This window comes from Geotrypetes seraphini, chromosome 1, assembly GCF_902459505.1.
Source record: "Geotrypetes seraphini chromosome 1, aGeoSer1.1, whole genome shotgun sequence".
Lineage (NCBI taxonomy): Eukaryota > Metazoa > Chordata > Amphibia > Gymnophiona > Dermophiidae > Geotrypetes > Geotrypetes seraphini.
Genome location: NC_047084.1, coordinates 506,173,616 through 506,197,754, shown reverse-complemented (window position 1 = coordinate 506,197,754; position 24,139 = coordinate 506,173,616). Strand labels below are relative to the sequence as shown.

General features: G+C 41.6%; 1 protein-coding gene across 2 annotated transcripts in view; it reads right to left on the bottom strand.

The window, feature by feature from the left end:
• Window positions 1-24,139, bottom strand: part of AOPEP (aminopeptidase O (putative)) — a 594,389-nt gene that overhangs the window by 7,506 nt on the left and 562,744 nt on the right. For both annotated transcript variants that reach the window (XM_033928031.1, XM_033928022.1), the window contains exon 15: window positions 11,638-11,724. In XM_033928031.1, coding sequence (XP_033783922.1) covers window positions 11,638-11,724 — 87 coding nt within the window. The remainder of the gene's footprint in view (window positions 1-11,637; window positions 11,725-24,139) is intronic.

Below are 24,139 nucleotides of genomic sequence, written 5' to 3'. Positions count from 1 at the left end.
GTGCTTATCAGCCCATATCTACAACTTCACTTTCACAGCATTCCAAATTTTAAGTATAATATTCAGTTTTATTTTTCCCACAGATATCTTCTCTTTAATTCAACAATTTTTTCAAGAGAAAACCTGCTATAATCATTTACCTGGAGAAAAGATCTCAGTGGCTACACCCGAACAAACATATTTCAGTCCACCTTTCCACTACCAACCAGCCGAGCAGCTTAAAAAATATAAGATAAGTGCTCGTCTTTAATATAATTAAGTAAACAGATATAAAAATCTTTTGACATGGTTGGAAGTGGAGAGGTGGACCGATGAGGAGGCTAGCTACATACAACCCGAATTTGAACGAAATATGATTGTTCAGGTGTAGCCAATGAGGTCTTTTTCTCCAGGTAACACATTACATTACATTAGGGATTTCTATTCCGCCATTACCTTGCGGTTCAAGGCGGCTTACAAAAGATTTATAAACGGGGGTTACATTGGGAGAACGATTGATTTACTAGAGTGGTAATGGGTGGATCTTTTGACATTTCTCGGGTTGTTAAGAGTAAGGCGGCTTACAAAAGATTTGAAAGGGGGTAACAATGGAAGCACGTTTGTCAAATTTAGAGTTATTAAGAGAACGTGAAGTTAGGGCTGCTTCAGGAATTTCTTGAAAAGTATAGTTTTTATTTCTTTTCTGAATGTCTTATAGTCAGGGGTGGTCATCAGAAGGTTGGAGATCTGGTTGTCCAGTCTTGCGGCTTGAGTGGCTAAGAGGCCGTCGTGTAGTTTTGATCGTTTTACTTCTTTGATTGGAGGAGGTATGAATGGGGAATGCGTTTTTCTGTGTCTAGTTGTGGATGCTTGGATGAGGCGGTTGTTCAGGAAGGATGGGCTGTCTCCGTTTAGGGCTTTAAATAACATGCAGTAGAATTTAAATTGTATTCTTTCTTGGATTGGTAGCCAATATGAGTTGATGTAACACAGTAGATGATGGCAGATAAATACCCGAATGGTCCATCCAGTCTGCCCAACCTGATTCAATCTAAAAATTTGTTGGGTTTTTTCTTCTTCTTAGCTATTTCTGGGCAAGAATCCAAAGTTCTGCCCGGTACTGTTCTTAGGTTCCAACTACTGAAGTCTCCATCAAAGCTCACCCCAGTCCATCTACACCATCCCAGCCCTTTTATGCCCTCCCCAGCGCATCCTCCACCAAACGGCCATATACAGACACAGACTGTGCAAGTCTGCCCAGTACTGGCCTTAGTTCTTCAATCTTTACTATTATTTTCTGATTCTAGATCCTCTGTGTTCATCTCATGCTTTTTTTTAACTCTGTCACCGTTTTCCTCTCCATCACTTCTCTCGGGAGTGCATTCCAGGCATCCACCACCCTCTCCGTAAAGTAGAATTTCCTAACATTGCTCTTGAATCTACCACCCCTCAACCTCAAATTATGTCCTCTGGTTTCACCATTTTCCTTTCTCTGGAAAAGATTTTGATCTACGTTAATAGCCTTCAAGTATTTGAACGTCTGAATCATATCTCCCCTGTAAATGATTATATAACATTTTCTCTTGAAAAACTTGTTGAATTAAAGAGAAGATATCTGAGGGAAAAGTAAAACTGAATATTATACTATAAAATTTAGAATGCTGTGAAAGTGAAGTTTTAGATATGGACTGATTATTGTGCTTCACTTAAGAATAATAACACAAGAAAGAAATTGCCAAGTGATTAACTGACTTAAATTAGAGTGCTTGACCTGCGGGGCATTAGAGGTGGCATATTTTAGCTAGGGCACAGGCAGATTGGAAACAGTTTATTTAATATGCAGGCATCCCATAAGGGTTTGGGGGAGGGTTTGTGGGAGACTGATATACCTCTCTCTAGAACAGTGGTCTCAAACTCCAACCCTTTGCAGGGCCACATTTTGGATTTGTAGGTACTTGGAAGGCCTCAGAAAAAATAGTTAATGTCTTAAAGAAATGACAATTGTGCATGAGGTAAAACTCTATATAGTTTATAAATCTTTCCTTTTGGCTAAGTCTTAATAATAATATTGTAATTTATAGCTAAAGAGACATTTGATCAAGAAACTGTTTTATTTTACTTTTGTGATTATGATAAACATACTGAGGGCCTCAAAATAGGACCTGGCGGGCCGCATGTGGCTCCCGGGCCGCAAGTTTGAGACCACTGCTCTAGAAAGATAAATGGATTTCTTTTTTGCTGTTGTTGTGGTTACAACAGGTCATTTAGCATCAAAAGGAAAATTAAAACACAAAACAAAACCCTGCAGACCAAATCAAGAAAAGTCCGCAGTGCATGTTGTTACCTTGAAACCCGAAGTTTGAGACTTTGTTGCTAGTGCTGCACTTCAGAATAGGCTGGCACATGCTTACCACAAACTGGGGTCTCGTAATATCCTCATTAATGACTGGTTCATCTCATTTTGTTTTGTTTCAAAGTTTGACCCAAGTGAAGTTACCACCAATGTGAGCTTTTTCTTTTTAAAACTTTTCGCAAAAATGTTTGTAAACCGAAAAAATTGTGTTAAAACGAGGGTCAGCTAATCTTGTACAGTCAGTCAAGCAGGTGCGAGGAAAAAATGGGATGGTGGGCCCGTCTATCTGCCCACTCTCCTTTCCTTTCGCAGAATCACAGACCCTGCTTCCGGCTGCACTCCTTGCTTTGTTCAACTTTTCTGTGCTTCTCCAACAATTGACTCTAAAATCAGTGGAGACCTACTTATAATTGGAAATCAGGATTGTCTGGGAAGTTAAATTTATCTCGATTTATGGAGGGAGGGGGAAATGTACACATGGACATGAAAAAAAAGAAGAGACAGCAAAACAAAAAAGGTCAGCAGCTATCAAGATGGCTTTCAATAAAAATGCAACTTGCTCGGCAATATAAACAAATGCTTCTCAGTGGCGGAGTGCTTTGGACATTACCTCATCCTTCCCAGACTCAGATGGGCGAGACAGAGAGAGGAAATGGTGATGCTGATCCCAGAGAACGCAGCACCTCTGCTGCTTTGGCTGAAGGGATTTACAATGGCAGAGAAAATCTCTCACCAATGTGTTCTTAAAATAAGCAGTACCAGCATAATAAATACATTTGAAATAGTCCAGATGGCAGGTAGAACAAAAGAGCCTTTGTTCTTGTTTCAACGAGAATATATATTAGTGTCTAAAATTATGGAAAACCTTTCCTTCAAAATCACTCCATCGCTACAGCACAAAGTACACGATAGTGATATTGCTGTAGAGCTGACCCTTGTCAGAACCACATTATACCATACTGTGAAATCCATCAAACATGCGTACGAACTGTTTTCAGAATCCTTTCTGGTTGAATTTCCTCAGCTTGAGTGTCATTTCCAGAAAGTGGTAGGTGCAAATAAATAAAATATAAGTGGGATGGAGAATCTTACTAATAAAAATAGTATGAAAAAGGAAAAGCATATAGAGAAGGATTTCATAATTTATGGCGTGAACTGTGATTCCCACGTTAATTCATTTGGATATGTGGAAATAAGGGTCAACAATCTAATTATAGTTGGTACCTTTTTATTGGACTAATTTAATGCATCTTTGAGAAACTTTCAAGTGTTATTTTCTCTTTATCAGGTCAGTGGAGAAACTGCATAGTTACTCATCTCTAGCAGGTGTTATCTGAGGATAGCAGGCAGATATTCTCACATGTGGGTGATATTATCCACAAAGCCCGGTACAGACAGTGTAAAAGTGTACCATCACTTTAAAAATCTCGAGACTGCCCATACTGTGCAAGCATGAGTGCCTTCCCGCCCAATGTCGGCTCGTAGGAGCTTCAATTCAGTAACAAAGCTAAGAAGCCAACTAGGGGAAGAGGGCAGGTTCTGAGAATATCTGTCTGCTGCCCTTGGAAAACACCTGCTACAGGTGAGTAACTATTATCCAAAGACAAGCAGGCAGCATATTCTCATATGTGGAACTCCCCAGCTGCCAAGATAATGTCTCTGGGTTATTGACAATTACTAAGATCCTGGCAACCTCAAAAAGGGTTGGAGGGAATTTGGCATCTAAATGAAAAATACATTTTGTAGAACTGATTGGCTGAACCAACTATCCCATCTGGAATGATTCCCCAAACAATAGTGGGATGTGAAGGTATGAGCTGAGGATCAAGTAGCAGCCTTACAGATGTCGTCAATGGGAGTGGAATGTAGATGAGCTACCGAAGTCACCATTGTTCAAACTTTATGTGCAGTGACACAACCTTAAAGCATCAGCCCAACCCAAGCATAGTAAAAGAGATACAGTCTACAAACAATGTTGAGATGGTTCTCTTGGTGACAGGAGCTCCATGTTTGTTTAGATCGAAAGAGAGGAACAGTTGAGTAAAAGATCCTTGAGGTTTGGTCCAATGTGTGGAGTGCTGCTTCACCATGGTGAGTATGTGGTCTTGGAAAAAAGACCAGGAGAACTATAGACTGGTTTAGATGAAATTCTGAGATGACATTTGGGATGAACTTCTTATCATGGTAGAATGTTGTGTAAGGTGGATCTGAAACAAGTGCTTGAAATTCACTGACTCAGCGTGCAGATGTGAGAGATATGAGGAATACTACTTTCTAAATGAGATGCTAAGTCACTGGAGGAAGCTTGATGGGAGGCCTGGTATGGAGAACGTCTTTCATGAATTTGGAAACCAAAGGATGTACAGACAATGTTTTTTTGTCCAGTTGAGTATGGAAAGCACTAATAACACCGAGATGAACTCTGACTAAAGCAGTCTTTAGCCCAGAGGCACAGAAGTGTAGAAGAGTGTTTCTCAACTCAGTCCTGGAGTATCCCCTTGCCAGTCAGGTTTTCAGGATATCCACAATGAATAATGATAAACTTGATTTGCATACACTGCCTCCATTATGTGCAAATTTCTTTCATGCATATTCATTGTGGAAATCCTGAAATCATGACTGGCAAGGGGGTACTCTAGGACTGAGTTGAGAAACACTGGTTTAGAAGATAATCTAGAACCAATGGAAGAGAACAGATGATTGGATCCAGTGTTTTGCTATTACACTAGATTGGGAAATTAGTCTATTTGAAGCAACAGTGGCACTGCATGGAAGGCTTTCTAGAGGCTTCAATGATGGCTGACACTGGAGCAGATATTGCAAAGGTATTCAGTAGTTGGGAGAAATATACCACGCTGTGAGATCTAGCAAACAGACTGGGATTGAGGAGATAGCCCTTGTTCTATGTTAGCAAGGCTGGAATGATTTGAAGTGTAATGGGTTTCCTTATGCTGAGCTATAGTAGGAGAAGGAGCCGTGGTTGATATGGCTGCCAAGGTGCTAAGAGAATCATGGAACTGGCGGGAAAGCATAAAGGAACTTGTTTCACCAGTCGAGGAGAAAGGCATCTGACTCCAGACGATTGGGAGTGTAGAGTCTGGAACAGAAGAGTGGAAGTTTGTGATTGTAGGGGGAAGCAAAGAGATTCACTTCTGGGGTTCCCCATTCCACAAATATCCAATGTAAGGTGTTGGAGTTGTGACTACTTGTGTGGTTGGAGTCGGCACAACTTTTCTGCTAAGATATTCTGTTTTCCTACCAAATAAGCTGCTTTCAGGAAAATGTTGCAAGGAATTGCCCAGAACTACCCTACTTGTTCACATAGTACATGACTACCTGGTTGTCCATGTGGATAAGTACTACTTGATTGAGGAGACGATCCTAGAATGTGCACAAAGCCTTGCGAATTGCTCGAAGCTTGAGGAGATTGATATGAAGAGCTCTTTTGGAAAGAGTACAGCAACCTTGGGTATGGAGACCATCGAGATGGGCTCCCCATTCATGCATGGAAACATCGGTTGCAGTGGTGTTTGGAATAGAAGGCCACTACTGAAGAGATTGATGAAGTAGTGAGGTTACTCTGATCTGTTGGGATAGTAGACTGGTGGCTTGAGACTACTGGGTCGAAAGTGCCCATTGGGGCTCTCTGAGATGTAGACAGGCAAAAGGAGTTACATGTACTGTAGAGGCCATGTAGATGAGAAGTCGCAACATTTTATGTGCTGTTATGTGATGTCGAGATGAGACTTTCTGACATATTTGAAGTAGAGTATCGAGTCTTTGTTGAAGCAGACAGGTACGAGTTTGTGTTATGTCCAAGAGGGCCCCAATGAACTCTAGAGTTTGAGTGGGTTCTAGGTGTGATTTCTCATAGTTGACTGTGAACCCTAAGAGTTCAAGTAGACAAGCTGTTGAATGGCCAGATGAGCTTCTTGATGTGTTAGGGTCTTGATCAACCAGTTGACTAGGTACAAGGGAACACATGAAACTGTGTGAGTGAATGATTGCAGCCACTACTGAGCATTTAATGAATATTCTGGGTGCTGATTAAAGACCAAATGGAAGCATCTGGTATTGAAAGTGGTATATTCCTACTCGAAAGCGAAAATATTTCCTGTGAGCTGGGAGGATGTGAATGTGTGTGTAGGCTTCTTTGAGATCTAGAAAGCAGAGCCAACTGTTATTTTCCAACAGTAGTAATAAGGTTCCCAGAGAGACTATTCAAAATTTCTCCTTGTTAAGAGCTCGGAGTTCTAGAATTGGACAAAAGCCTCCAGTCTTTTTTGGTATGAGGAGAAAGTAGAACCCTCAGCCTCTCTCCTGTAAAGGCACTTGTTCTATGGCATTGAGCTAGAGGAGGGCTGAGAGTTCTTGGCAGAGGATCTTCTGATGGGACACATCCTGTAGGCAGTCAGCTGGCACCAGTGCCTCTCTTTCTCCCTGTGCACCCTCCCTTCCAGCACTCCCCACTGGCGGCTCAGATCCCATCTAGAGGGCCTTTGCACATGCGCGTGACATCATCGCATCAATGTTCACACACTTCTAGATGCCTCGAGCAGTGGTCACCATGTTTAGTGTGCTGCAGCTTGACAAAGTTTGCAAGACACTGCTCTATACTGTCTCCAAAAAGAACATCTCCTATACAGGATATGTTGGAGAGTTGATCTTGTATACTGGCAGCCAGGTCTGAAATTCTTGGCTTGTCTATGCATGGCAATAAAGACTGTCGAAGTACGAGAGACTATGTCAAAAGCATCAAAGGTGGAACGCACCATGTACTTTCTAGGAGATAATTGGTCAGACGTTGGTAGTCATTGAGATATTCTGATGGTATTAATTAATCAAAAGATTACAGGTTTTGGGTGAGTGATTTCATATAAAACTATCATGTAGAAATTGTAGTTTAATATTCTGTTTGCCAGCATGGAGCCTTGGAAAACTCTGCACTCAAACTTATCTAGTGTTCTGTCCTCTCTGCCTGTTGGAGTACTGCCTAAAATCTGGAACTATTAGCTCACTTTAAGGCAGATTCCACTGGGCATGATTAGATTCTGTAAAGAGTATCCAATTTTTGTGGAGCTATTGGGACCGAAAGTGGAGATTCCCAGTTTTTGAATAAGGCTTCCTCCCCTCCTCACCTACCCCCTCCTCTCTCCCCCCTTTAAAGTCACCTTGAGCCTGCATAGGTATGAGCAACACACAAATGGAAGATTAGATTAGATAAGATTATGCAGAGGAACCTTTATACAGTCTTGAGGCCATTCCTTGTAGTCAAGAGCATCCATGAGCTCTGCTTGAAACTCTGACTCAGATTCCATGTTAACTGGAAGCGCCTGCCCCATTTGTCTGATAAACTTTGTAAAATACTTTCTGGAAGTGACCTTTGTCTAAGTGGTAGAAGAGATGGATCAGAAGGAATCCCATAGGACTTATCTGCAGACAAGTCAGGGTAGTCGCTAGAAGAGTGTGGTGATAGGTCTGAGTCATGTTCCTCAATGTCAGCCCTTGCATATGTAGAACATCCATGTGACATTGAGTGTACTGCTTGAAGCTGCTAGCCACTTTGGACATAGAAGGAAAAACTGCCGATGCAAGATCAAAGGACTGAATGGTCTGGAGAGATTGAATAGATGGTATACTGAAAATGAGACGATACTCCCTGGCCTAATATACCGGTGCCTAAGTCTAAGATGTGTAGCGAAACCTAAGTTTGCCTAGGCACCACTAGGCGGGATTCTATAAGTGGCACCTAGTGGTTGATTTACAACTTCCTCGAGTGGCACCTACAATGTAGGCATGCTTAAGCACCATTTATAGAATCTGGCCCAAATTGACCTCCTCTCTGATGAACGAGCTTATACTTTGGGCACCTGCTGGCACCATCTCTGAGCCACTGCTGCCAGCTGCATGCGTGAATTTAAGCAAATGCAGTGGCCAGCGGATGGCAGCAGAAGTGTCTCTGGCTGGCCAAATATAAGCTTGTTTGGCAGGGAGAAGGTTTTCATCTGGCAGGATTAGGCGATCCCTATCAGAAAAGCAATCATCTGTCTGGCACCAGCACCCCCACAGTCTACTCGGGAGGGCTCTGGAGCTCTGTATGAGAGGTTTTGAGACCACATAGATAACTTTTTTCAGTTGTCAGTCTCAAAAACTCACATTTGTCATCATCTTTAGATTTTTTTATGTTGCTCCAATGGCGCAGCCTGCACCTTTTTCCAGCATAAATACTAAAATTTTCTACATTAGGAAATAAAGTAGATGTATTTTAATTGATACTTACAGATAAGTAAAATACAAAAATGCATTTTTGTGATCTTCTTTTGAAACTTGTATCTCTAATAACATTACGCTGAAGTGATGAACTTTGGCTTGATAGCATATGGTTTTGAAGTTGCTCTTTACGAAAATGGGCAGGTAGTTTCTTCTTTTTGATTATAGGTCTGTTGGAATTAGGCTGGGACCTAGTGTCACAAACCATCACTCTCAGCTACGTGGGGAATCTTCCCATAATTTATATCTGCTTATGAGCTTATTTATGATTTTAGGGTTTCAGAGGGACGTGGTCCTTAGCCTGGAGGCCATGTCCCTCTGAAACCCTAAAATCTGTGTCACTAAATTGAGTCATTACATATCATCACTGCACAATGACTGGGATTCTCTGCATCTCATCAGTTCTCAATGCCACTTCTGTAGTGTCCTCAACCTTGGCTGACCCAGAGCACAGCCATCCTGTCCTAGAAACCTAACACAGCACTTCCCCTTATCCTTTGGGCTGGCCCATATAATAGCTTTGTTCAGCACAATTGTTTCTCTTACTGTGCCAGAACCCAAGAAAGCATCAATAAGTTCTACAGACAACTTTGGTCCCCCCCTTTTATCAAGCCGTGGGTTGTTGTTTTTTTTAATATCATTTTTATTAAGGCGTCAACAAGAGAACAGAAATAACACAACCAACAAATATGTGAACTGGAAAAACACAAAGAATGTTAAACAGGCAGTATACCAGAAAAAGAATTCCCATTCTCCCAGCCTCCACATTTTGTGTATTTTATGGTTTGGTAAAGTCTTCAGCAACCCCGTGCCAAGGAAACATCAAAAACACATATTCACTACAGACCAATCAGCTAATCACACCACATTCATACTCCCCATTCAATCCCCCTCCCCTCCCTCCTCTGTATGAGAGACTAGAGGTAAAAGTAGAAACACTTTCCACAGAGCTAGATAGGCTAAGACCTCAGGGTTCAAAGAGTGTTTGTCGCCAGCCACTGCGGTAAAAACTCTGACACTCACAGAATTCCTATGAGCGTCAGAGCTTTTATCACAGTAGCTGGTGATAAAAAAAACCCTAACATGGCTTGATAAAAGGGGGTCTTTTAATTGCTTATTGGTCTGAAGGGACAAAGGATTGACTTTTCTCGTCCTTCAACTTGCCTGTTCCCCAAAACATTCTACATTAAATTGGCAATTCTTTTCTACTTGTTCTAAAGCAGACATGTCAAACTCTGGCCCGCGGTGTATTAAAAGTTAGCCCACCAGACATTTACCATTTTTTACTTAATCTGGCTCGCCGGCACGAACTGCTGCTGCTCTTCACAAGTGTCTACCTTCGCCTGGTCCCCTCTTCAAAGCAGCCTGAGGATCGACGGCCAGCTGTAGCGTACCTCGCAGGCTGCTGTCAACCTCAGTAGCACGTTCCCTCTGATGCGATCCCGTATGTCAGAGGATGGGCGGGGACCGCGGCAGAGGGAAAGTGCTATTGAGGTCGATGGCAGCCTGCGAGGTTCGCTACAGCCGGTCGGCGATCCTCAGCAGGCTGCTTTGAAGAGGAGACCAGGAAGCCGGGATGGAGGGAGGGTAGGAACGGCGGGCCAAATCTAAAGATGAGACCAGAAAGAAGAAGAGAGAAAACATGCAGGACTTTGGGACAGGGGTGGGCCCTGGTGTAGAAGTACCCGGAGGGAGAGAAGGAGGGGTTCAGATGTATATATGCCAGACTAAGGGGAGGAGAAGGAAGAAATAAAACAGAGGAGAGGGGGAGAGATGGTGGACAATGGGATGGAGAGAGGGAAGGAACAGAAAGGGATGGTGTATGGGGAGGGAATAGAGATACTAGATGGGAAGGTAGTTGTGAAGAGAAAGAGTTAGTGGACCCTGGGGTGGTGGGGAAGAAGGGAGAGATGCTGGATGAAAGGGTAGTTTTAGAAAGGAGAAATGGTGGATCTGGGAATGGTGGGGTCCATCGTTGCAGCTGCTAGGATGGAGATAAAAAAAGGAAAGATGCCAGACCTCCGGGAGAGGGAAGGAAAACGGAAGGGGAGGACAGAGATGGAAGATGGATGGTTAGCAAAGAGAAAGAAGAAAAGGACAAATGGGCAGAAGACCCTGGCAAGTGAATTATCAGAAGACAGCCAGAGCCTGGGACTAACAAAAGGTATGAAAAACAATTTTATTTTCAGTTTTTCGATTACAATATATCAGAATTGAAATGTGTATCTTGCCAGAGCTGGTGTTAGACAGAGAGCGTGAACTAGGACCTAATAGAGAGAGGAAAAGTCTCTTTTTTATTTATTTTGTTCACACCACAGAGCCGGCATGGGGTTGGAGATGTTGTAACCCTATACTTCTACTAAGACTAAGCCTTAGTCACTTAAGGGTCCTTTTATTAAGGTGCGCATTTAGCGTGTGCTAAATCAGTTAGCATACGTTAATAAAAGGACCCCTAACTATCTTAATTAAAATTTTAGCCCGCAACTTAGCCTTTTTTTTCAGATTTCTGCCCCTTATGTGATTGAGTTTGACACCCCTGTTCTAAAGGAAGTTCAAGATGAAAATAATTGCATTACTATATCAAAAAATATCAAATACAAATTCAAAACATCCATACATAATTAGAAGATTCTTTTATAAACTCCACAAATTTATCTTATGTTAATAAATACTACCAAAAATGGTCATGTTTAATTTTTTTTTTAAACAGCACACAAAAATGTTTCTCTTCATTTACTAACAACTTATTCTACAACACAGGTAATTTGCCCTTGCATGTATTAACCCTTATGCTCTGCAATTTACATTTAACAAGATTTCCTCTTCATATTATAAACTTCTTTTGAGACAATATACCTCAAATCATTTAATGGTGCTAAACCATGCCATTTTTCTGAGAGGTAGAGCAGGACAGATAGGTAAGGGGTAGCATCTGAGTTTAGGCCCCCCCAAACAAAATGGCTCCTGACTAAACTGTTTAAACCCAGTTGCAGCTTTGATTAAAACTTCTGAAAAATTGATTGGCTGAAACTTGCCTGGTGATCTTGTAGAAATTGCTCAACATCTCCATATGCTGCAGAATATTTGTGTTTCACTATAAGCTCACACCAACGATGCTGAACCTTTAAGGGTAAAGAGAGAGAGAAAACTATTACTCAAAAACACCACATGCACAATTATGCTATTCATTTAAGAATTGCCTAAAGGGATTTCACAAACATTCTTTGCATTTTATACCTCAAATTCTGGTAGATGCTCTGTCAGTGCTGAGCACAGTACAAAAATCTCATCAAGATGCTCCCATATAATATTAATCATGATATACACTATCTATTTATTCATTGTACCAGTATCATTTGAGCCAATTTAAAGAATTATACCTAGTTCAATACTATAAGAAAAGAAACTTACCATTAAATATGGATCAGTGCAAGAAAAAACATTTATATTAAAAATAATACACTAAAACACAAAATATAGACGAACAATTTTCATTTCAAAACTTTCTTGTGCCTATACTCAATTCCAGTAACATCATACTGCAGAAAAGGCCTGAACAAAAAATGTGTTTTAAGCATTTTCCTAAACATTTGCACACTGCTACACAGCCTAAGAGGGGCATAATCAAGAGATATGTCTAAGTCCGTTTTGGGCCTAAGTTGCTAGTCACCCAAAGTCGGCAGTGTCTAAAGTCCATTCTCGAAAAATCTGTCCAAAATTTTTTTGGGGGAAAATAGTCTAATTATACTGTTTGATCGGCCAGATTGCTAAGCCGTCTATCTTTATACCCCATTCTCATCCAAGTCTAAAACACCTAGAACAAGACCTTTTGGGCGTGGGAAGGGCCAGCAAAGTGATGGACTGGACACCTAGACATAGCAACACAGTAGTAGGGTATCATATAGGGCACTGCTGCGAACTTCACAAAAAGGGTGCCATATAAACATCTCACCACAACTCCCTTATAGGTCATGGTGAGCCCCCCCCAAATACCCCCCAAACCTACTAGACCCACCTGTCTACAACCCCAATAGCCCTTATGGCTGCAGGTGGCATCTATATGGCAGTACAGCAGGGTTTGGGGGGTGCACATGTTTCACCATGAATGAAGTGGTTAGAGTAGCTTATGGGCCTGGGACCTCCTCTCTATGGGTCACTAGCGCACCCCTCAGACTACTAAAGCCACCTCTGTGCTGCTTTACTAGGCTTTCCTATGCCAGCTGCTGATGTTCTGGAGACAGATATGTAAATTTTTTTATTCTGTTTTTTATGGAGGTGGGGTGGGTCAGTGATCACTGGAGGATTATGTGGGGGTCTGTACTTTGTGTCTACAGTGGTTATCTGCTCACTTTGGAGACCTTCTGGGTGATTAGACCTGGTTTTACATGGCCTAGGTCACAACACACAATTTCCGTCTAGGCAGTCTTGTTACACTTTCGATTATACTTGCAGTACAACTAAGTCTAGGCCAGCCCACGTCCCGCCCTCACCACTCCTCCTAAAATGCCCCTTTTAGCTCTGGGCGTACAGCAGCACTGAAAGGGCCTAAGTCGTTCTGAGATACGTCTAAAACCCGGGTTCAATTATCGGTACTTGAACGACTTGTCTCACAGATCGTCCAAGGCCGATTTTTAGACGTATTTCCATTTTATGAGCCCCTTAGTGTTCCTGGTAAGGCATTCCACAATCATGGTTCATGTAGTATATGAGTGTGAAAGATATAGGCAAAAGGGAAACCTATAATCATTTGTATTCTTTATTGTACAATGTGTATAGAGAAGCACCAGAGCAGAAAAGCATATAGATTGTAGGAAGAATGAAAAACTTTTTGTTTAATAGAATAGATATTCTCAAATTATAAAACAGAATTTTGAAACCTAGAAAACTCACTTGTGATAGCTATATTCAGTAATTTGTAGCACCATTCCTGCGCTCTGTGAGATACCATAAGCCTCATGACCTATCAGTATAGTATCTTTACGTGTCATGATTAATTGGGATGAGTAGAAGAAAATCATCTGCAAATGATAATATGCATTCATTGTTGTCGAATTTGATATGACCTAGTGAGCTCATGAAAAGGTTAAAGAGGATCGGGGATAATGGTGAACTTTGCGGTATGCCAGTTTTTTGAAAACGCTTCGTCTTTGTAGACAAGATATTGTCTGTTTTGTAGGAAGTCTTTGAACTACCGTATTTCCCCACATATAGGCCGCAAAAAATGCCTATACCTGTTTTAAAACTGGTAGATAAGCCGCCCCATTTTATTAGCCACGGCTTATCTACCAGTAACTGGGGGTGGCCTATACAATTTTAAAAAATCATCCCCCCCTTACCTCCCTTGCTGGACTCTGCTCCTCAAATCGCGGCAGTGCAGGGCAGGAGAAATCCTTTCGATTTCCAGCCTGGCCCCGCGCTGCCTCCTGCAGGACTTGCAAGAACTTATGGCAAAGGCAAAGGAAGCAGTGTGGGGCCAGGCTGGAGATCGAAAAGATCTCTCCTGCCCTGCACCGCCATGATTTGAGGGGTAGCGAGTTCAGCGAGGGAGGTAAGGCGAGGTGGGGGTATGATTTTTAAAAAATTATATAGGCTGCCCCAGTTTTGCAAGCCACACCTACTGTGCTGGCTTGCAAAACCATATATAGGCTGCACCCTATATATGGTGAAATACGGTAGTTTAGGATGGTTCCTATGATGTCTATTTCGTTGAGTCTGGCTAGTAATAGTTGGTGATCACCAGATTCGAAGGCGGCGGATATGTCAAATTGTAGGAGGATCTCCTGTTGGACAATGCTCAAGTATTGCTTGATTTTGGTCATTAAAGTCAATAAAAGAACCCCTGTGCTATGTGATATGAGTGGAATCAAAAATGAGTGGGATGAAGGCAAGATTGTTTTTCAATGTAGGTGTACAGTTATTTGCTGACGTGCGTTTCTAGAAGTATGGTTGGGATTCCAGCTATGGGTCTGTAATTTGAGGGGCTTGAAAGGTTAACGCTCTGGGCTTTGGGGATCAGCGTGAGGGCAATTTGACCCATTTGGGATGGTAGTTGGCCATGATGAAAAAGATTGAGAGTTTTATTAGCTATACTATGATGTGGTCAGAGGCTTCAGCAAGTAGATGATTGAGGCATTGGTTGCAAGTGGACAGTTTTTTCAGAAGAGTAGTAGTGGTTGTTTGGGACAGAGGCAGGACAATGCTCCAGATTTGGTTTGCTGGGTTTGATTCTGGAGGTGTATAATTTGGTTGGAGAGATATAGGAGTAGTGATGGTAGTTTTATTGACTTCTGATTGTACTTTTTAAATCTTGTTTTGGAAGAAGTCTGCTAAGATCTGTGAATTAGGTTGGGAGTCAATGTCTGATTGACCTAAAACTGGGGGGGGTGAGGTTGTAATACACATTAGATGGAATAATGTTTTGATGTCAAAGTTATTGCTCTCAATTTCAACAGTGTAGTGGGGGGGGGGGGGGGATTTGGCCTTAGCAATATGAAATTTGTATTTGTTGATAACTGCTCTCCATGCTAATTTGTGTTCTGGAGGCCTTGTTCCAGAATTGGCTGACGTTAATCTCTTCTTAGAGGTTTTCCAGTGCAGAATGGGATGATTCACTGTGGCTGTTTCATCGTGGGACATTTCAACACAGCTGCGATGAATCATCCTCTCTGCGATGAATCACCCTGGTGCCTCTCCTTTTCTCCACCCACCCCCACTGTTTTTTTCCTCCTCTCTGTCTCCCCCCCCCCCCACACACATACCTAACAACATAAGATTTGCAATACTGGGAAAGACTGAAGGTCCATGAAGCCCAGTATCCTGTTTCCAACAGTGGCCAACCCAAGTCCAAGTACCTAGCTAGATCCCATGTAGTAAAACAGATTTTATGTACTTATCCTAGGAATAAGCACTGGATTTCCCCAAGCCATCTCAATAATTGCCTATGGACTTCTCTTTTAGGAAATTATTCAAGCCCTTTTTAAACCCCAATAAACTAACTGATTTCACCACATTCTCCGTCAATGAATTCCAGAGTTTAATTACACGTTGTGTGAAGAAATATTTTCTCCGGTTTGTTTTAAATCTATTACTTAGTAGCTTCATCGCATGCTCCCTAGTTCTAGTGTATTTGGAAAGAGTGAACAAGCAATTCACATCTACCTTTTCCAAGCCACTCAGTGTTTATAGAACTCTATCATATCTCCCCTGAGCCATCTCTTTTCCAAGCTGAAGAGCCCTAGCCACTTTAGCCTCTCCTCATAGGAAAGTTGTCTCAAACCTTTTATCATTTTTGTCACCTTTCTCTGTACCTTTTCTAATTCTGCTATATCATTTTTGAGATACAGTGACCAGAACTACACATAGAATTCAAGTTGCGGCTGTACCATAGAGCGATACAAGGGCATAATAACATTTTCATCTCTGTTTTCCATTCCTTTCCTGCTAATTCCAAACATTCTATTTGCTTTCTTAGCCGCTGTCGCACATTGAGCTGGGGGTTTCAACGTATCCTCAACAATGAAACCTAGATCCTTTTCCTGGGTATTGACTCCTAATAGAGAACCAGCGCATCTTCCATCCTGCTTGACCGCCCTTAGCCTTCAGACGTTGCTTCCTAGTAGTGGGACCAGGACATGATGTCAAAGGGGAGATGAGGCAAGAATGAGTAGGGGGTGGGGATGGTCGAAGATGCTGTTCGCACCATCAATCTTTTCTACACATATGTGGGCCATGGGGGGGGCACTTCTACTTTGGGAGACTATGGGGGGTGCTCATCCTTGTGGGTGACATAGCCCTCTCACAAGATGTCTGCTAAATGGGGGGATGCAGGGGCTACTCCTTCTTGTGGGAGGGCATAGCCCCCTCCCCCCAAGATGTTAATACTTGGGGGGGATGCAGGGTATTCATTGAGGTCAGATTATTCATTGTGGCCGATTCAGTGATGAAATGGCTGTGATGAACAGCCTTGCTGAATTGGTCATGATGAATCAACCGTGATGAATCATCCTAAACCCTCTCAATGGTGGTCTTGATAGTAGCTTTTTCTTGTGGAGGTTGAGGCTGTAGGATAATAAGTAGTAGTAGTCTAACCATGGGACTGTTGTCCAGTTAGTTTCTGTTATATAACAGGGGGGAGGGGAGGATTTGAAGTCCAGGGTATGACTTTTGTACATGTGGGTCCTGATGACTTCAGATCTAGCTGGCTGTCCAGTAAGAACCTGATTACAATTGTAAATCTCACCTTCAATCAAGCTATGTGCTTATTGGAGGGGTTTACTGGATCATGACTTACATATTTAAATAAATGTTGGTATAATTGACAAATCACTGACTTGGCACGAGTTTGCTCTTTTGTTCACTCAATATATTAAGTCTGTATTAATTCAGCCAGCAATCATGAAGCTGGGGCCATTAGCTGGGGCACTGCTCACAAGTTTCACATTTGTGTTGGTTCATGTCTCTAATAGCAATGAGGTAGTCTCCTGCACATTTTAGTGCCCTACAAATGACACTTCTTTAAGCAATAAGCATTTGCTGTGTTTAGTTTTGTGCTCCACAATGTTCCTGACACATTACTGAAGGACAATGGCCCCAAAGTAGTAAAGTATGCTAACCTTAAATATGCTGCCAAGGACTGGCCTGCTAAATAAGGGAGCACTTAAAATACTTGAGTTGAAATCTTAAATGTTCAAGAGGAAGAGTGAATACCATAGCTGAGATGGAGTACTTTCACTGACCCTATTAATTGGAAGAGGGAAGTGTATTCAGTTTTCATTTTCCATGTTCAGCCCATGCTAAGCATTTAGTCCAGAGATACAATCCCCCAAATTCTGTATTGGTCGCCCAAAGTTTTGGGTGCAGATTGCAGATATACACAAAATAATTGGCAAAATTGGGGATAATCCATAATTGGCCTTAACAAGCACTAATTACTAATTATATGCATATAAGCTCTGCACTATCACTTGATTGCCTAATTAATCTTGTGTGCAACGCCAAAGGGAGCATGGCCAAGGGGGGTGGTGAGACACAATGGCAGCAGGTCATGGGCATGTCCAGGATTTAGGCGAAGGAATGTAAGTATTCTATAACTCTGCGCCTGACAGTAGTTAAACACAAAGATTTACACCAGCCTTTGGGAACCGACTCTATCTAATCTGCACTTAGCTTGCATCATCCCAGCGCCTAGTTTGGGATCTCCTACAGAGAATTCTCCCACCATTATTTGAATAAGCAGATCTATTTATTGATTTCTAGCAAAAGCTTCACCGAAAACTGGTCTCTGCTTCTTACTCCAGGGGTGTGCCATCTGTTAAGCTCCACTGAAACCTTCTCTGAAACTTAATCAATGCATACTAACTATACATTTTTACCCTACAATAAAAAGGCTGCTTCAGAGATCATCATTAGTGTATGTTTGTCAGTTGTGTCAGGGAGAAGTGAGGACATTGACCAGTTTCTTTTTCCACACCCACACATGCACAAATTGCAGACATGTGAATGTACTGGATGTTGAAATAAGCAGTCATCAAACTTTTATGAAGGAATGTTTTTAAATGAAATGTGCTTCTTAAAATATAGACAAATACTTCACACCTTTTCATTTTTTGACTAGATGAAATCCACCTTGTCTAATCTTTCCTCCACTTCACATCCTTCTCTGGAAGAAAGCCAACATGAAGGGCGAGGCTGGGTGGGATGGAAAACACAACAGCACATGAAAGAATCCAAAGCTGCTTTTTTGACTGTACTCCAAGTCCAAACTAGAAACGCCCCTGGATAGCAATCTTGTGAGTTATGAATACAATCTGAGAAAGAGTCTGTACTTTCCCGTAACATACAGACAAACAAGGGCCTCCCAACTCTCTATTCACACTGGTAATGCTGCACATAATTTAATTCTAAGGTAGACTTAACATCAAACCTCATCTGGTTTTATTTGGTGCAATTACTAACTAACTAGTATACTATGATTGAGTGGGTGGCAAGCTCCAGCTGCACAAGAGGCGCATGATAAAGTTGTGGTAATCTTTTTCATGGTTTCCTTTCTGGAAACTACAGTTAATGATTACATGAAGTAATCAATTTTCAGAATGAAAATCTCATTTTGTGCTGTAAAATCTTATTTACATTTAAAAAAAGGTACCCAAAGCTGTGCTGTTTCAGCATCTAGGATTTCCAGTCTAACACAATCATTTGTAGATCTATTTCTTAGTCCATTTACCACAACCTTGTGCCACACATCGCAGTAAAGCCATGGAGAGGCATTTTCAATGGTGCGTCTAAATCCGACTTTGTATGTCCTGAGAAGAACTTCCAGTATTCGATCCATTTTCAAAACCTCTAGTTGTCCAAATTTTTTTTCAAAACTCATCTACCGTACTTAGATGACCTGGCTGTCAGGGCGTCCAATCTTAGGACGCCAAATTTTTTGGCCATTTTTGAACACAAAAACGTCCAAGTTCAAAACATCCAAATCCAGACCATTTGGATGTGGGAGGGGCCATCATTGTAATGGACTGGCCACACAGACATCCAAACAGAGCAGTGGGGCACTTTAGAGGGCACTGATGTGAACGTCACATAAAGGGCGCCAGAGGTACATCTCACCATAATGCCCCCCTCCTAACTTAATATATCTACCTGTCTGCTACCCCAATAGCTTTTATGGCTTTAGGTGCACCTATATGGCAGTATAGTAGGATTTTCGTAGGTTTTAGTTTTCAGGATATCCACAATGAATGTGCATGAGAAAAATTTGCATGCAAAGGAGGCTGTGCATGCCAATCTCTCATGTATATTTACTGCAAATATTCCAAATATCTGACTGGCTAGGGCTTCCCCAGAATAGGTTTGGAAATTACTGCCTTAGCTAATTTGTATGTTTTATCCAGAAACAGAATTTATGTGATAGCAGAATACTATATACTGAACCACAGATTACAAAATACCTGAGTTGAATGGCAATCAAATAAATGATATCTAAACTGCACCAAAAATCAAAGTGTTGCTCCCAGTTCTACTGAATATAGACTTCAAACGTTGCTACTGTCGCGGTTCACTGTTGGACCACCAGGAATTTGAAAGGTATGTGGGGGAGGGAGGTAAACTTCTTAGAGTTGGCCGAGACAGAATACGGGAGGGATCCCTTCTGTCCTGGCCCACCGCTAGACCATCAGGAATTTAAAAAGTATGTAGGGGAGGGGGAATGATGAGAGGAAGATAAAAATTGTTAAAGTTGGCTGGGGCAGGAGCCGGGAGGGATCCCTCCTGTCCCAGCCCACTGCTGAACCACCAGGTCTTATGGCAGGCCTGGTGGGGGCCTGTAAAGCATCAGGAAGGAGGGGGGACAGGGTACAGATCCTGGAAGGGCAAGGAAGGAATGGGGCTGAGTGCAGAGACCGGCAGTGGAGAGAGTGAGGGAAAGGGCTGGATGCAGAGCAGGGAGGGAGAGGGAACAGGGTGCAGAGCCTGGTATGACAGGGAGGGAGGGGGGCTGGGTGCAGAGCTTGGCAGGGCATAGCACTTGAATATTAACCCCCCCCCTGCTCCCGCCCCCCAGAGACAACCTTTTTTCCTCCTTTTTTAGGGGGGAAAAATGTACCTCGGTTTATATTTGGGTTGGCTTATATTTGAGTATGTATGGCATGTACCAATCTACCAATCTCAGCCTTATAAGTTCAACATAGATTCTGCAAGCTATTTTTGAAAGTTTCAATGGTGTCTATAATGCTTTATGCATTAAAAAAAGGTGGATTGCATAATACTTGTCGATTGAAGTATCTTAGCAATAGATAACCAAATGCACTTCCATTTCGATTCATCCAATTGCATTTTCAGGTCAGACTCCCAAACCTGGCCATTTTTATATGATTTTAGATGCTACATTTATATTCTAAATGGCACCATTTTAGATATTGCTGAATTTCAGCATTGCACTTTTGATTTCATTATACAATGGGAAATTCTTGTTCAGACTTAATTGAATAACCCGCTGATGCAGGCATTTTATGCTGAAACAAAGACCACATTGGGTCCATCAATAAACAATTTTTGATTTATCCTACACTTGATGGCTTTTGGTACTCTTTTTGCTCTATTCCTGTGCTGTGTGCTTTGATCCCTGAATAGCAACATATAACAGAAACTTTTGTCTTGCCTAATTTACCCCCCTTTTACAAAATTGTAGCGCAGTTTTTAATGCCAGCCACGGCAGTAACAGCTCCGACACTCATAGGAATTCTATGAGCGCCAGAGCGGTTACCGCTGTGGCCGGTGCTAAAAACCATGCTACGGTTTTGTAAAAAAAAGGGGGTGGGGGGAGGTTAGAAAGAAAAATGTTTATTTTTCTGAAGCTGTACCAGCATCCCTTGTAAATTTGGCTTTCATGGGGAAGGAAGGGAGATACCAAGCACTGAAGTATTAATCCCTGTAGTCAGAGTACTGCGCAGTGGGAACACTTTTCTGAAACCTAAATGGCCTAGGTAGGTCGCAGATGTAAATCTGTACATCAATCTGTTAGAACACAGATGTTCATTTTCCCCTACATGTTCATTATTTAGGAAATGAAACTGGTCAGGGGTGATGATTGAGGAAGCAATTGTACTTGATGTTTCATCCAGCATGGGGGTTCTCTGAAGAAGCTTGTCGGCGAAACGCGTTAGAACCTACCAGTACCTGCTGTAGCAAGTTCTCTTCCTAAACACCCAAGCTAAGTTTGTTAAACTTTATTTATGGTTTATCCATTCAGGTGATAACAGTTTTCACTAAAGTATTGGATATTTGAAATGGACACTTGAAAAAAGAAAAAAATATTTTTAATCAATATCTAAATTCCTTTCTTCCGACTGTGGATGGTGCAATGATAGACTCTTTGAAAGTCCTTACAAGGGGTTTGCTCTGGTCTGGTTACTTTCTTACCATATATTGGTTCTGAGCACCTTCGAGGTTTAAAGGCATTTCTATTTTGTTTTTTTGGTTTCCTTTTTTGTTTGTTCACAGCACTTTGGGAACATTGTTGTTTAAATTGAGCCCAGTTGTTATATTGGACATTATTTAGGCCTGCCACAACTTCCCCAGACCGCTTCCCTTTGCCATTAACACATTCTTCACTTTTAGATGTGTATACCCAGCTTTGTAAAATCAGAACTTAGATATTTATGCAAGATAATCATATAAAAGTCAGTTTATGTACATCTAAAATGTGAATGGTGCTTCTAAAATAAGTACCTAAATATATTTTGCTTTAATTTGTATTTTTAATTTATATAATTCAAGCTTTCATAGCCAATAAGAAAGTCATTCCATTTGGCATTGTGATTTTTCAAAATACAGAGTTTAAATGTGCAGCATTAATGCATTCCATTTTCTGTATGTTTAGCAGTTTTTGTAACTATGATTCGAATGTCAGAGGCTATAGTTTTAACCAGTACAGACAGAATTCATTCTTAGCAGATCTGTAATAACAGATCCTCTTATCTGACAGCAGTACAGAGAGATTTGTTTGGATCCTAAGGACTGAAAAGGAAGGATTTCACTTCAAGAACCAATATAAGAACAAGAGGATGTCTTTCAGTTTAGTTCTGGATCTCTACACTTACCTACCGTAAGACACTAACTGCAGCCCAAGAATTGGTTTACAAAATGTATTAGGGGTAACAAAATTAGATACAATTTCATCTGTTAGTTCACACCTCATCCAAAATAAAAGACTCAGAGATTCTGAAATTTGAAATGAAACTTTCCCTTTCATACTCTAAGCATCTCTCCTTCCCCTTTTCAAACAATTCTCTTGTCATCTTCTAGAATCTGTTCTCCTCTCTTTTCTTGGAACAGCAATTTTTCACTCTACTCAAACACACTGTCTCTGTATTGCATTAGTAAGGTATTATCATCCTTGCTTCATTAGATTATCTAATGTCTCCTTACTGGAAATGCTCTCTTAATGCACATAACTACATTTGGTCGGCTTTTCTGCAGACGTCACATCTCACATCAACTTGTACACTACTCACACTCAGGGCCAGATTCTATAAATGGCACCTAAGCGCGCCTACATTGTAGGTGCCACTTTGAGCAGTTGTCAATCAACCGTTATGCACTGCTTATAGAATCCCGCCTAGGTGTCCTAGAGGTAGGTGCTGGTATATTAGGCCAGGTTTTACTTGGCCTAATTTACTGGCGCCTAGAGACACCTAAGTCAACTACGTCTTCTTTCAGGTAGGCGTCAGAGTATGTTGGTTTTTTTTGGATTGGCTGAAAACTGGAACAATTACCACGCCGATTATAATAAAAAGTTGAGCATGGATTCCAAAGTTAGGCGTTGCTAGGCATCCTCATTTAGGGCAACTAGTAGTACCTAGTGTAGGTGCCCCATACAGAATTTGGCCCTCAGTGTCAACATAGTTTGAGCCCTCTTTGAGTAGCTCACTCTTGTTTCTGCATCCTCCTATAGGCCTCTTGGATTTCTCCACCTCTGATTTTGTGCCCACCCCTGATTCACAAGGAGTGGGTGATTCTCTTTGGGATTAGGGAGCATCCAGCTTTTCCCGTTTACTTTGGTACAGAACTTTGATCAGTACCTAACTCCCACCAACACTGGAGCTCTGCCTCCCAGCAGATACTTTCCTTCCAAACCCTCCATCCCTTATAAACTTTGGAACAACGCTCCCCAACTCCTCCCTTCGATTTTCATATATAGAAGCCAGCTAGAAAATCCTTTGGCTCTTCTAACTTCACACTGATGCAAGGGTAAGTGGTATCCATGAATAATCAGGGCTCAAAACATCTACTATCTGGATAGGGCACAAAGGAACACTTTTTGTGTTTCATTATTTTGAGATTTTTTTTTTTTTTTTTAATCAAACTGGCCCATAAAAAGATAATGACACAATAAACATGTACATTGCCCTGGATACAAAAGAAATACCTGTCTAAAATATGTAAAGTGCTTTGATTGTTAGCACACAAAAAAAACTGTATATCAAGTCCCATCTCCTTTACCGGAGGTAATCTACCCCCTCTTTCATGCATAAACTTTATTGTACCTAATACCCTGTTTCCCCGAAAATAAGCCCTAGCATGATTTCTAAAGATGCTCCTAATATAAGCCCTACCCCCAAAATAAGCCCTAATTAAAAATCGACCTCTGAAGCCCCCCGACACTCCCTGACTCTATCCATGACACTAGTGCTGCCTGATTTGCTGAAAAAATTGGACTCTTCAATTCAGCAACCCTTACCCTTGCTGCTTTAGGAGGCCTCAGCGTGAAGGTATGTCAGTTTTACGGTGGGAGGGTAGGCGGGTTTCTGTTGCACAGGAGGATGGGAGGGAAGGATAGAAAGATGCTGCACAAGGGGATGGGTGAGAAGGGAGGAAAGATGCTGCACATGGGTGGGGGGAGAAAGAAAGAGGAAGAAATGAGGTGGAGGAGAGGAAGGGAGAGATGATTGTTGTACATGAAAAAAATAAGACATCCCCATAAATGAGCCCTAGTGTGCTTTTTGGACCCAAAATTAATATAAGACACTGATTATTTTC